Source organism: Cynoglossus semilaevis, chromosome 1, assembly GCF_000523025.1.
Source record: "Cynoglossus semilaevis isolate Cse_v1.0 chromosome 1, Cse_v1.0, whole genome shotgun sequence".
Lineage (NCBI taxonomy): Eukaryota > Metazoa > Chordata > Actinopteri > Pleuronectiformes > Cynoglossidae > Cynoglossus > Cynoglossus semilaevis.
Window position 1 is genome coordinate 12,118,658 of NC_024307.1, and position 14,046 is coordinate 12,132,703.

At 39.6% G+C, this 14,046-nt stretch overlaps 1 protein-coding gene across 1 annotated transcript in view; it reads left to right on the forward strand.

The window, feature by feature from the left end:
- The first annotated feature begins 2,840 nt into the window (after positions 1-2,840).
- The window catches only part of cdin1 (CDAN1 interacting nuclease 1), a 60,982-nt gene continuing 49,776 nt past the window's right edge, over positions 2,841-14,046 (forward strand). The window contains exons 1-2 of the mRNA XM_017032872.2: positions 2,841-2,941; positions 3,193-3,307. Of these exons, the coding sequence (XP_016888361.1) occupies positions 3,207-3,307 (101 nt within the window). The 5' untranslated portion in view covers positions 2,841-2,941; positions 3,193-3,206. The remainder of the gene's footprint in view (positions 2,942-3,192; positions 3,308-14,046) is intronic.

The window sequence follows — 14,046 nt, forward strand, 5'->3', positions numbered from 1 at the left end:
AATTTAATCATTTCTTTCTTCCGTACAGCCACAGCCTTTTCCTTTCCCCGCTGCAAGCAAAATGTAAATGTTTTCCAGGCATTACCGTATATATAAATAAGTGCCATTAGTGGCAGCGTGCTTAGCACTGCAATGGTGTGCCGAGAGCAGTGGAGCAGAGATCAGTGCAGCGTCTCCTGGATATCAGAGGGAGACATTCTTTGTAAATTCGTCTCCCACTGTGAGCAGTCTTCACAGCTGGTTAACGGCACGGTGTGTACCACTGCCCTGTTTACATGCAGCATCCAAAGCACTCGTCTTTTCAAACCCTGCATCTTTTTACTGCACCTTCCTCCATAGGCTGGTTCTCTCTCATCACAGGCCACTCAAGCTGCCATTAGAGATCAATGCAAACGCAACCTGATTCAAATACAAACCTCAGTATTTAGAGTTTCTTTTAAATGCAAAAAAAAAAATCTCATCTGTAATTTGGTGGTACAGTTAGGTCTGTAATTGTCAGGTGGACAAAGTCAAAGAAAAGGCGTCAGTGTTTTTATTGACAAATCATATTGTTTCTGCTTCTTTTTTTTTTTTAATACATCAATACAATTCCTGGATTATTTGAGAGTTCCAAAATTTCTAATATTTCCTCTTCGACGTGAGTGAGAATTATTTAGCGAAACACAGAACTGGACCGCAGGCAGGCCAGTCCTGATATGTTCCTGCTAAAAACACAAGTCTTTACGGCATAATTTCTTGCTCTTAGAACCCACCTGCATTTGTACACAGACTTTCTATGCCGTATAGAGCACTCCCCCTCAAACAGTTTGATAATGCAGTGTGGACTTGGCCTCAAACCACTGATCTTAGATTGCATTTTTAAAAAGTGCACCTTTTATGGTAATAGGGCTTTAAATACCTCCGCACAACAAATTCTCTAATCCTGGATCTCTGAGCCAGTAACAGTAGACTACCTTCCAACTTTCTTTTTTTTTTTTCCTCATTCATATCATTTTATACCATCACACTACACCGATCCTTTTATACTTATTACATACGTGGCTCCCCACCAAAAACCACTGATCCTCTGATACCTAGATGAGTAAGCTGCTCCTCCTGCCCCTGACCTCAGCCCTTTGTAGCAATCAGACCAGACTTCCTCAGAGGCCTCAGATCTTATCTGACCAATACCAATCCCACTACACAGCTCCCCTTTTGTAGCCACCACAGAGCGCCGAGCCCTTTCAAAGCCAGAGACTGTGCCGGTGAACACAGTCTGAGACCTGGGCTCATCTCAGTCATCATACTACACTGCCCAACAACAATGGGCTCTATTTTCTGATGCACCGCAGGTCAGATAGAGTCTTTCTGCTCATTGATGCATTGTTCATTCACAATGGAGGAAACCAGCAACACTGATGTCAAAAGAATGTTGGACTCTATCCTGGAATTACCTGATATCACCGTACAGATCTGGATTTGATTTGGGAAGGATTTTAGGATTTATTTATTTGTATTCTTATAATAACCAACAATAAAACAAAATAGAAAACTCACTAAAATGTTAAACTACTTGACTGTTTCACTCCTCATCTGCACCCCAAAAAAGGAAAAATCTAATAGAATGAACTAAAGAAAATGCAAAATATATCAAATATGACAAATAAAAATATATTACATTCTATCTAGATTTTGTCAAATCATTCGAAATAATTCAAAGTCCAACTGAGAGAAACACTGAACCAAAATGTTCATTATTGTAAAACATTGACTAAAGTGTTTTGCCTTTTAAACAAAGTAAATAAAGTTAAGTTTGATTATTTGTGAGATTACAGACACTGTAGTTGAATCAACATATTTTACTTACTTCGTAGAATAATTTATAGTGCTAACATTATTCCCAGTTTTCTACACCTCACTCTATGTTTTCCTTGGATTTAATTCAGAGACTACGAATGCACTTGAAATATTACCGTAGCTGGTGAGGTGAATGGTGTCAATCCTCCTGAGGCCTCCAGCTGCAAATGGATCACAGAAATCCCTGCAAGATAAAGGAAATACATTTGGAAAAGGTTAATACAATAAGTATCACACACAGACACTCTTGTTTTAATCTCTGCTATAAAGAAAACATCAGGATATACTTCTTTTCCAGGCATAGGAAGTTTACATGTTTGCAGTGATTCATTCAATCTAGTTTCTTAAACACACAAAATTCAACATCAAAGTAAGACTGAAATGGTCAAACAAGTAACATTTGGTAATTTATTAACTCATTACAAAATTGGGTTTCTTGGGTATATAAGGAATATCCACCTCAAGCTCTGCCCTTGCAGAAAAATGAGCTCCCATAACAGCACACAAGTTGAGTTTTTCTAGGAAACTTCTGGGGGGAAAAAACAACGTATATCTCTATAGTATAAGTTCTATACACGTTTAACCCCAGAACAATATACAAAAATATTTACTGTGGCCATTAAGAGACTAAATAAGATTAAAAAACCTCTCAGTGACTGTACTTTAAATAAACTGCAGTGTAGTAAGCATATAGTTATATTACACCGTACCACATGCGCACAAGTGTAGGCGCCCTCTTCCCTTTCGAATATCTTATATTTCCACGAATATACAGTTTTCTTTGATTGGGCTGAAGTATTTAAGTTTCATTTTTCGACCTACCATGAGGTTTTACGTGCCGCGTGAGCAATAATCAGCTTTTCATTACTTGCACCCGTTTTCACTGCTAACAGCTGATGATGCAGAGTGTTGATATGGTTTCAGCCGGAGGAACAGCGAGTCCCGCCTACTGTTCTCAAAACGCCAATCAACCGTCGCAATGCTCAGCTTTCTGAACAATCCAGCCAATCAGATTGTCGTTTGTACCAAGGTTTCCTCTTTGAGTTCCTAGCGGGAAGTATCTGTCAGAGCTGTTTTCGGGCTTCACATGCAACCAAAATCCGCGGTAAGAGCAAATTAATGTTTTTTCGCCGTTATGAGGGTGTTTATTCATGCAAAGAGTGACATAAGGCGGAATACTGCATGTGTCTGGGGATGCTGTTAGTCTTTCGCTGTGCCAACGTGAAGCTGCATTCGGTTAGCAATGTTGTTGCAGCTGATTTTGACAGCTGGGGCTGTTTACATTTTTAACATCCAGGTTTTCTGTGTTCGTTCATCTCTCTTTCTCGCTTCTGCTTTGCTCTGTGCTTCTACCAGCTAAAAGAAGCAGCATGAAGCTATCCAGAGCTGAATATAAAGAGATCGTGAGGTGGACTGAACACCTAAGACCAACACGCCAGTGTATGAAAATGCTCAAAGAAAGATTTCCAAAGTAAGTGGTTATTTATAAAACTATTTTTTTCTCCCGTCTCTACTGGATTTGTAATTTTCTGTGATCATATGTCTATCCTAAAAAGCAGCAGCCTCTTCACCCTTACATGTGATCAGTGTACTACTTATACTTGTTGTGTTCAAGTTGCCATGGCAACACTGATTCACACAAAAACTTGGGTTTCAAACTTACAATGATCAGGAGCTACTGTCACCAAAACCATCCCAGATAGCACTGGCCCAAATACAGAATACGGTTTAGGTGACAGCAGAGTTAGACATTGTCAAGAGTGTACAGTCAGAAAAGAACCACAGAGTATGTGAATAATTCAACCACATTTTCATTAAGCTAGAGGTTCACTTTAGACTCACAATAATTGTTTTAGGCTGGATAAAAACCAGCAGCCCTACTGAGGTTGTCTGTTTCTGCATACTGTCAAAGATTATATTATATATTATATATTATATTATGTATTAGAGGGCGATCATTTGTCAATTGAAACTTTAAGTGAAAATGCAGCATGTGAGTGCAGTGTACTGTGTGTAAATGTATTTTTCTTGCCTGTGCTATTGAAAATACGTATGTAGTGAAATGACACATAAAAGTAATTTAAACAAATCATTTTATAACCAGAAAGCATGTAATTCTTATAAATAAATGTAAATTTCCTATGCAGCATTTTAACATTAATTGTGTGCAGACTGTGAAAAAAATCAGCAGACCTGGTATTTATGTCTTTTGTGTTCACATCTATCACGTGTTGTTATTTGAAATAGTTGTTGGTTGTTGGTGTGCAGTTTGGTTTTGCAGCAGCAAAATAGAATAAAAACAGACTGTTGGGAAAAAAGCACTTATTGCAACATCATCTACATTCTGCCTGTGTTTCTTTGTTCTCCCATATTAAATATTTATAAACCCATTTAATTCTGTTGTTATATTTGCCAATTCAGTTAATTTGTGTTCCTTCGGAGGCCTTTACCATAGCATTAGCTGAAGTTATGCCACGCAGCGCCTGCAAATCGAGTAATCCAAACCAGAGGTTAATGGTTGTGTTTGCCTTTCTCCTTGACACTGAGGGCCCTCGCTTTATTGAACGTAACATGTGTAATCCCCCAAGGCCATGAGGACACCAGGACAGTGTGGCTGAGTCCACGGAGGTCACTTACAAAGTCACATGTATTTGGATCTATCTACTTCTATTGTGCCCTAATCACCAATCTTAAAGAAAGTATTGGGCCCCACAGGGGACTGACCCACATTTTGAGTTGACCTTTGTTTTTAATGTCAGCATTTTTTTGCAGAGTATTTCAAGCCTTTGAGATGCGTCCAGTGTCCTATATGTTAAAATACCGACTGTGGGAGGTCTCCATCATGTTTATTTTCACTTTTATTTCTCCGTATGCTTTCCTAATCCAAACTGTCTTCAGTAAACAGTCCTAATGCCAATTTTTTTGGTATAAAAAGTGGTACTGGTGGGTGTTGTAATTAAAGAAAAACACTGGAGAGTTTTCTTTCCAATAATTCTGTAGGATTTTCTCTCCCCGAGGTGCCGGCTCTTTTGTTTAGTCTCTCTGGTTATTGTTATTTTTCCGTTCACCTTAACGATTCTCAGGGAGGCCCGTGCACTTTAAAAACCTGAGTCTCGTCACTGGCCCTGACAGACAGGCATGGCAGCCGTGTTTTCACAGCCTGCGAAATTATTCTGGTTGTCCAATCAGCTGAGCTGGGCTCTGGAGGGTTAGTGATTGGACTGGCAGGAAATCAGGCTCTTAAGACATAACATATCGACTAGGCCATCCATCATCTCTTAGCATGCGCTCAGGCACGGCAGTCAGCCGCCCCCCTCCCTGCACTCCTCCTGTCCCTTCGGACTGTGTGGGAGCCCTGCCACTGCGTAAATATTGGCCATGCTGAGGCTGGCAGGGGAAGGAGGGGGGGTTGTTGTGGACAGACCTGCACTGATTGGGTGGGCAAAAGATTGTTTGGATTATAATAAGCAGCGATATAGTAAAGGATATCGACATCATTTTGCATTTCACTGCTGTTGACTTGGAAACGACACTGAATAAAACTGTGAATTAATGTGTTGTCAGCCAGTGTCACACGGGAGGGGGGGAGGGGGGGGCTTTTTGGGAGGTGTTTGGAGGTCTTATATTTTTTCCATATACCTTTTTTTAAATACCTTATTATTATCTGCCCAGGAATTCACCAGATTAGAAATTTAAAAAAAATTGCAGCATAAGCTACATTTATATTTAGAATCAGAATCCACATTGTTGGCCATGGTAGTGGACACAAAGCACGGAGGCAGAAACTATAAACATAATTTTCTGTCTTTTAATTTTTAATTAAAAAATGACCAAATTAAATTATTGCCACGTTTTTAAAGCATGCAAGTGGAGCGGAGTGACGGAGGGCAAGTGAGGTGAGGAAGTGGGGACAATATATGGACAGGGTACAAAGCAAGTATCTACAAAGGAGTGAGGGTCACAGTATAGTTTACTGCAATACTGCTTACACAAAGTATCTGACGAAACCAAGCTCATAATCATCAACCCTGCAACAACAACTGAAAGAGTAAAAAAAGTTATGTCGGTGAGTTAAACCAAAGACTAGAGACAACCAGCTGGAGGATTTTTGAACTAGGGAAAACGATGTTATTGCATGTGTGATATTTGCCAAATATTTGCATAAAGACATTGTAATAAGTTTAACTTTATTATTGACCTATGTTTTGGTTGAGTTTGAAGAACAGTGACCATTAGTCACACACATTTCATGAATCAACTTTTCACTGTTGCACCAACACAAATTCAAGATGGCGTCTGTATTTGATACCAGTATTACTGTAGTATTGGGACTGATATAAAACGGAGGAGACCAGGTTTGGTTCAGTTATCTCAAATGAAATAAAACGATAGAGTGAAAGTTCTGCTCACTTTCTGTTCAGGTGGCTGTATTAACTTTTTTTTTTAATCCGTTTTTTTAACATTGTTCATTGTTAATGTCAATTTGTGGATTTGTTTTTTGTCTAATATGAAAACAGGCATCTTCATTTGGATTCAATCACCTTCTGTTAATGAATAAAACAGTTGTAGTTATTTTATTCAAATTCAAGTTTCCATATCTAAGATAAAAATTTAAAAATGACTGGTATCCACAAACTAAATACCATAAAAAACATTTAAATGATATTCATTATAGTTTTTCATTTGGTGCTCAAAGGGTGGCAACTTAACACTTGGGACCGCGTCATTACCATTGACAATTCGAGGGTAATTTCCACAGAACGTCTGTGAGCCTCTCTGCTGTGCTGTGATTATGTGTGGTGGGAGGAGAAAGGGAGTGTCCTATAGACAGATAGAAGAAGAGAGATGGTGATGTGGAGTCCCTCATCTGTAACGCCCGCATAACACAGATGTTGGGAGTCATCTGTCAGCCTGGCCTCTCTCGCTGGGCCCAAGCTGCTCTGAGGGGGGGGCGAATTGGACACGGTGCTGTCACTTTTTACCCCTACTCACAATGCAGGAACATGCAAATATCAACCCCATCCTTGCCCTTTCTTCCATCCCTGCCTTCCTCTTAGCCAGCCGTGGTGTGCTGTCTAGTATCTGGACCGTAGCTGGGCGTGGAGGGGCTGTGGGAGGGCTCCTCTCATGGCCCGTGTGGGGAAATATGTGACATCAGGCCCACCAGGTCCTTCTTTTGCCATGTATTAGAATTGGAAATGATGGGATGCTCTCTGAGGCCTTGCCTGGCTTCCCCAGGGTCTGAGGGGTGGGGGCCAATGCTTCCACCCTTTGTCCCCAGAGAGTCTGTGTAAGCAGGGCGAGAAAAAGAGGGAGGGAGTGTGAGAGTCCTCTGTGTCCGTCTGTGCTATAATATGAATGAATTTGGGTGTAATGATCACACCCCTCTTTAAAATACCATTCAGCCCACATCTCATATGGCTTACATGGGCTTCAAAGTTGGAGGCTGTGCCAGAAGGGGGGCAGATGCCCCTTTTCCTGAAGAATCTTTCAAATAAAGAGCATCCCTCCCCTCTTAACACAACCACTGTCACTCCCTTATCTTCTCTCTTTCTCTCTCTCTTACTCACACGCTTACACAACTCCCTGGTGAGGGCGCCTGAACGTTCTTCGAAATCGGGCCCTAATGTGCCGTTTTCATCAGCATCGAGGCGGGCTGCAATATGGTGCCGGGGCTCACTCTGGGAATATGAATGTTGATTAAGCATGCGTTCAGCCTTTTGAAATTCTAAAGAAGTGTCAGAATAATGGATGTTGAGCAAATGTCAAGCATTTGTTAATTTCTCTCTTATTTGGGGTTTATCTAGCATGATCTTTCTGAGGAAAGGGGCGGGGCCGTGTTGTTGTGGCATGTGCCATTGATATGGTGATTTCTTGGCTGCAGACACTTTGTTTTTGATGGTAATATCTCAGCTCAGAAAGAAGCTTAGGGAGTCGCTCATTGATTATTTATTGAGGCTGTAATGTTCATCTCTCCTTTAAACACACTATTTAAACCCTGGGATTTGATAAGAAACACGATGCATTAAAGCAGCATCCTCTCTGTTTGTCGGACAAAACAATATGAATGATAACGATTAATTTTGACCGACAAAACAATATGAATGATAACGATTATTATAAGAAGAATGGGCATATATTTAAATATTTTGTGGGCAAGACATTTTTTTTTTGCAAACTACCCACTTTGGTTTGGTTTGTGAAAAAAATAGTATTATAGAGTTTTGTTTTGTCCATACAAAGTTAATTGTACATTTTTGGTTTCTCCATTAATGTGAACTGCCAACACTTCCATACAAACTGTTGAAACACTTGGGATTTACATGGTGTCAGGCTAAGGCCAGTGTTCCAGTCATAGTCTTTTCTAATGCAGTGAATCTTTTTTAGTTTAAAGTTACCACAGACTGGGCCATTCTGAGGTCATGTCTTTATCCACGTGGTCCACAGGCTGCTATTTAAATTAGTGGACTATCTGTTACAAAGGTTTAATACAAAAATAATAATGCAGATTTAACACATATCCTCTGTTACGTCCGACCTGTTTTTGACATTGCTATTTTACTTTGCACCTGCAAATTTGCTGTCTCTATTTAAAATAAAATTAAAAAAAACAAAGCTCCCCTCAAGAATAGAGGGACAGTGGACTTTTATGCCTTAATAATCTGGGGGGTCCCGGTTTAATTTGCAAGCTGGCTTGTTTTGGCTCCAACTCTGATTTTCGTCGTTTTCTCCAAGGAGTTGCACTGCTCCAACTCTCATGAAGTTAGAATTCCTCACCTATTTTATAGCCCAGAGGTGGCAATGACATTACCCAGAGACTGATCTAGTGCAGAGCCTGCGGGGGCAGCCTCTGCGGTCTCCAGTGCACGCTCTTACACTTCTGGCTGCCCATATTGAACCAAACACAAACTGGCAGTTGGGTCTTGGGGGTACAACCCTTTTAAGGCCCAGAGGCCGGCAAACTAATTCAACAGCTTTATGTGGTTAGATGAGCGTTGGGAGGGTGAAGGGATGAATGAAGTGTGTAAGCAGAGAAGAAGCTGTGCTGAGTTTACAACTTCATGTCAGGCTAAAGAGTTCATGAATAATAGATGCAATCAATTACTTGATTAGGAGGCACAGGAATGACTTCTTCCTCCTCATATCATAGGGACGTTGTCCAAGCACACTGTATAGATTGTAAAGCCTTCTCGCCTCATTGGGCTATAAACACTGAGGCAAGCAGCCCAGTACAGTAAGGTGTGGGTTGTAGTGATTCGATTGGATACAATATCTTGAAGGTTAAAACGTCTGCTTATTGGGTCATTAGGCTTAATAAGACTCAGTTGACACCTAATGGTTACCAAATACAGTACAACCACAAAATAAAACCTACTTTGGCCTGAACCCAACTTTTTGATTTGTTTGGGAGGAAAGTCGATAAAAATCTACTTAGGTGAAATGGCACATCATCAGTATTGTCATAACAAGGAGGGTTTTTTTTTTTAAACTCATTGTTATAGTATGTCCTTAAAAAGAGGGACAGTGGACTTTTATGCCTTGTATCTTTTTTACCCTATCTAGTATAATGTAGCTGCATATAGCTGCACATGCTATTTTATTTTGGATTTTTCTTTAAAGCAACCAAAGTACAACTAAGACTTTTTATGGTTATATTTTGTATCTTTTTTTTTCTCTATGTACTGTAGTATATTTTAGCTATGCATTGATACCCATGCTAACTTAGCTGGACCAGAACATGCTCGCCTCATAGCGATTAACGCAGACCTCGTCTTCAGTTTCCATGTGCGTCGGCAGAAACACCAATAACAATAATTGCCCTTTGACAATGGCGACCGAGACTGGAACAGTTTTCTCACAGATGGCGTCTTGAAGATCTCCAGCTATCATACGGAATCACAATTAGGTGGGTGATTGCAGGGGCTTTGCCATTTTTTGGCCACCATTATATAATAGCTGTGACATCTCAGGGCACCTCAGCAGACAGAAATTTTAAAGATTGTAATAAAGTGAAGTGGGCTGCAGTAGAAGTCGTATTTTTTATCTATTAGGACAACTGTAGGCACTGAGATGCCCCGTTGTGCTTCTGCTAAAGTCATTTCTGTGCACAATCCCCCTGCAGGCGTCTTTCAGCTTTCTATGGCCTTTACTTAAAGAGACAGTGAGAGCGTCACTCTCAGTAAATGTACTGGAATCTAATCTCAGGGAGACAGTCGGTACGTCCCTCCCCAGATATAAAAGCTTAATAAAACTCACAATCACAGTGAAGATGGTGACATTTCCTTCCAACCGATAAAGGGTGGATTTTACTTTTGTTTTGCAGTGAAGTACTACTGTACTTGCAATGATGGCATGTGCGCTCACTGTGCAAGTATTTGCGTAACGCTGTGTGGCACACTGAGATTCCTGTTTGTTTCTACCTCTTGTCAAAATATATCTGATTTATACATTAACACATAAAGAAGTTTTTTTTCTCCACATTTGTTTAGCTGCTGATGATGGTAGACTTCAGCAGAGAAACAGATGTTAGCCATTTTGCCTATCAGCATGCGTAATTAACGTCATTTGCATATGCAGGGTGTTTAAGCCCCCCACCCCTCCCTCAGCTGTTTAACACTCAATATAATATTGATCTATAGAAAAATCACAGTACACAGTCAATGTGTGATGAGGACGTTTACCTTAGTGATATCAATTCAGGACATTATAACCAAGGATAAAGGTGTAAATAACTACATATTGAGGTGATACTTTTAGTAATGCCTTTGTAGGTTTTTTTTTTCACCCTTAAAATACCTTCACAACCATTAGTAAAAATATGTGCCACGTTTCAATTAGCCATGCCCTGAAGAGTCGCACCATGCAACACTCCCCGCATGCAGATCCACCAAATGCTAAGTGCTGTCGCAACATATGATACAATGCCATTAGCCAGGTGGCTGTCATTACCGAAATTACCGCTATTGTTTATAATTAATTATTTGTAAATAAGAAGATTCTGAATATAATTGATAGCTTGATTTCCCCCTATCTTGATTTAATTAGGGTAGATTGGAATTTCCAGGCCTTTTTTTCCTCATGTTTTTCTTCCTATTGTTATGAATATGCTTCAGATGCACAAGGGGAAAAAGAACAAATATATAGTACTGTATAGAGGCAGGATCCTAAATACTGACCAGAGATCCATACCAGCTGTTGACTAAGTGATAGCCTCCTAATTGTTTTTAATTTAATCTGCTTTACTGTTTCGGTTGCCAGTGCATATTAATGTTCCGTCTTATGTCGTAAGGACGGGTAATTAGGTTGAGAGTGAATGATACCCTAACCACTCTTCTGTCTCCTAGCCTTCTGTTTCCTTGTGGTCTAAATAATATCCAGGAGGGAGGGGATTTTTTTTTCCCTTCTTTTTATTCCTCTCACATAACAACCGATATAAGAATGTGCTTCTGTGGTGCGGAATCTTTTAGAATAATTAAAAAAAAAAAAAGACTTAGGCGTATGTGGTTGGTAAATTTCAGTACATTGGAAATCCAGATAGCAGTTATTAGCAGGAGTAGTTTCTGGAAATAAATAGGACAAAGGTTGATTAATTCACTTTTGTGCTCCAACATGCTGCGTCTAACCATTTTAAGGTCATAAATTAATACTTTTAATTAATTTTCATATATTTTTAGAACCACTGAACTGCTAAAAGGTCAGGTTCTACAACTGCTTCTAAGTTAATGAGGTGGATATTGTACATATCACAGAAATAGATAATAACATTAGATATGTAATCTTACCGTTCACGGATCAGATTAGTTTAGACATTGTACGATTTTGCTCAGCTCCATAGTTTAACATTTGGTGAGTGTATTGTGCCCAAGAGAGCAAAGGTTGAGTACATGTTAATTAACCACCTGCAATGACTCATTACTTACAGTAGGGCTCCAAATGAGTTCAACATCTTTTGTGGCTCCTTAAGAGGACCACATGTATTATCAGTATGAATAGGTAAAATATCACATGATCCAATACTGCCAGTTGAGTTGTCCCAGCCCAGTGGACCTTATAAAGAGCTCAAAATATCGTTACAAGTACAGTACAGCCAACAGCTCCATCTAAAATTATTTTTAAAGACTTATGTTAGAACTAGGACCATTATTACAATGATCAATTATAGACGTAGCCAACACTCATGAAGCGTGACGTCTTGCACCATAATCTAGTACAGAATTTAATGCAAGGGGAGTTTTAGGTATTTAAGTGTCTGACTTGATGCTAGTCTTGTCATAATTACTGAATTATACACACATCAGTGCCATGGATTCGTTCATACTGTATTGCACATGTGAAGATAATTTAGCTACATATAGAGGTAAAAACTCTCGTCTTGTAACTGTCTGTTAGGCCAGTGGTGTTCACTGCTTTTTTGGGGAAAATGGTTTTAAACAACATGATCAATAAAACAGAAAAGCAATTGTTTGGTTCAACATATCAGTGCTGATGTTTTTTCTGAAGTTATATTTTTGAAATATTTTTTTTTATATGCTACTATTTTGTTCTAGTTCTAGACAGTCAAAGTTATATTTCTGAAATATTTTTTTTTATATATGCTACTATTTTGTTCTAGTTCTATTGTTTTTGCTCGATTTAAGCAGTGTTGCAGTTTCTAAGGCAAAAAAGCAAAATCACGGTGTCTCCAGGTTTTTAGTGTTTTTGAAACAGATATGTTTTCACAGATATTAAGTGCAGTTTATGTGCCTTTAAAGTTAACAGGGTATAGATTTAGCAATTAGGCAGTAATCATGCTCATTATAGAGAGTAATCCATTTAAAGCCTAACAGATGTCTGTTCCAACAGGGGGGGATCATGATGGTCCCATGCCAACAATAAGGCTGTAATGTTGCTGAAATGCTCAGGTGCAAGGCTGAAGTGTGGAAGAATTCTTTTTTTTCGCCCCCTCTTTTTAAGTGTCTACATGTTGACAGTTGATCATTTAATGGCCCACTTAATTGCAGTGGCCCCTTTGTCCCCGAACATCATTGTAAATTAACGCTGATGTGGCAATGTTATTTTTTCGGAGTCTTTCAACCTCTATTCTATGCACACTTCAAACACTTTGTCCTTGTCTTTTGTGACGACAACTTTGACTCATCCCTGTGATGGTTTTTAAGAACCACAGACTTGAAATACTAAGGGTTGTTTCCCAGCCAGAGAAGATTTAAAACTGTTTTAATCCGACATCTGGAGAGCCCCAGATGACGTCTTTGGTGGGGTAAGCGATTATAAAGTGCTAAACTGTTCCAGTGGTTGAAACAGTTTTTATTAAGATTTGGTCACAGGCCGAGACTCCAGACAGAAATCAAGTGTTAGACATTCCACAGGCTTTGTTTACATGTCACATGGTTATTTCTTGGTTTGTGGTGATTGATGGCAACGGCCAATGTTGACTCCATATCCCAGTACAGAGCCGGAGCCTTGGTTTCTCATACAGTATTAACACACCGTCCTCAGGTGACTTGTAATGAAAAGTCCATTACATTTAACAATCAAATATACTGAGGGCAGTGCACAGCAGGTCGCGTCTATTTCAACCTTATTTCCAGGAAGGTTGGCTCACCTTAAACACCTGAAACTGCTTTAGTCATTAACTTTATTTGGATCTGTGGTATTGGTTGTGCAGTAACTTTGACAGCCAATTTGGAAGTCTTTTATCAAAATTGTGAGTTAGACTTTGTCACAATTTAGTCAATAGAACAGTTTTATTTTTAGCCACCACTTTGACTAGTTTCAACCTCCTGGATGTTGAAGAGGTTGGAAAAGGATATCAAGCAAGCCGTGATTGCCCCCTAGGATCTGCCTGTTTTCCAGGTTTGCGGAGCTGCCAGGTGTTTGACATTGACTGGAGCTGGAGATGAATGTAGCTTATGGCAACCAATGGAATTGGCCCACTCCTGGGAGTCCCAGCTTCCAGCAGTGAACGTTTCCATTTTCAGAGCCCATCAGTTGCAGTGGGAGGGCTCAAGTACGGCCCATATGCCAGCACTGACACTGGAGCAGTAAACTTTCTAATATGTCTGTGTTGCAAACATCAACACACACGGGGTCTGTCTCTGCACTGCAGTGTAGATAATGACAACATTTGACATTGATGATTCGACCTGAATTTATAATTTCAGTGAATTTCATTAATAGCCTCTTTTTTTCCCCCATATTTAATTTGTAGAA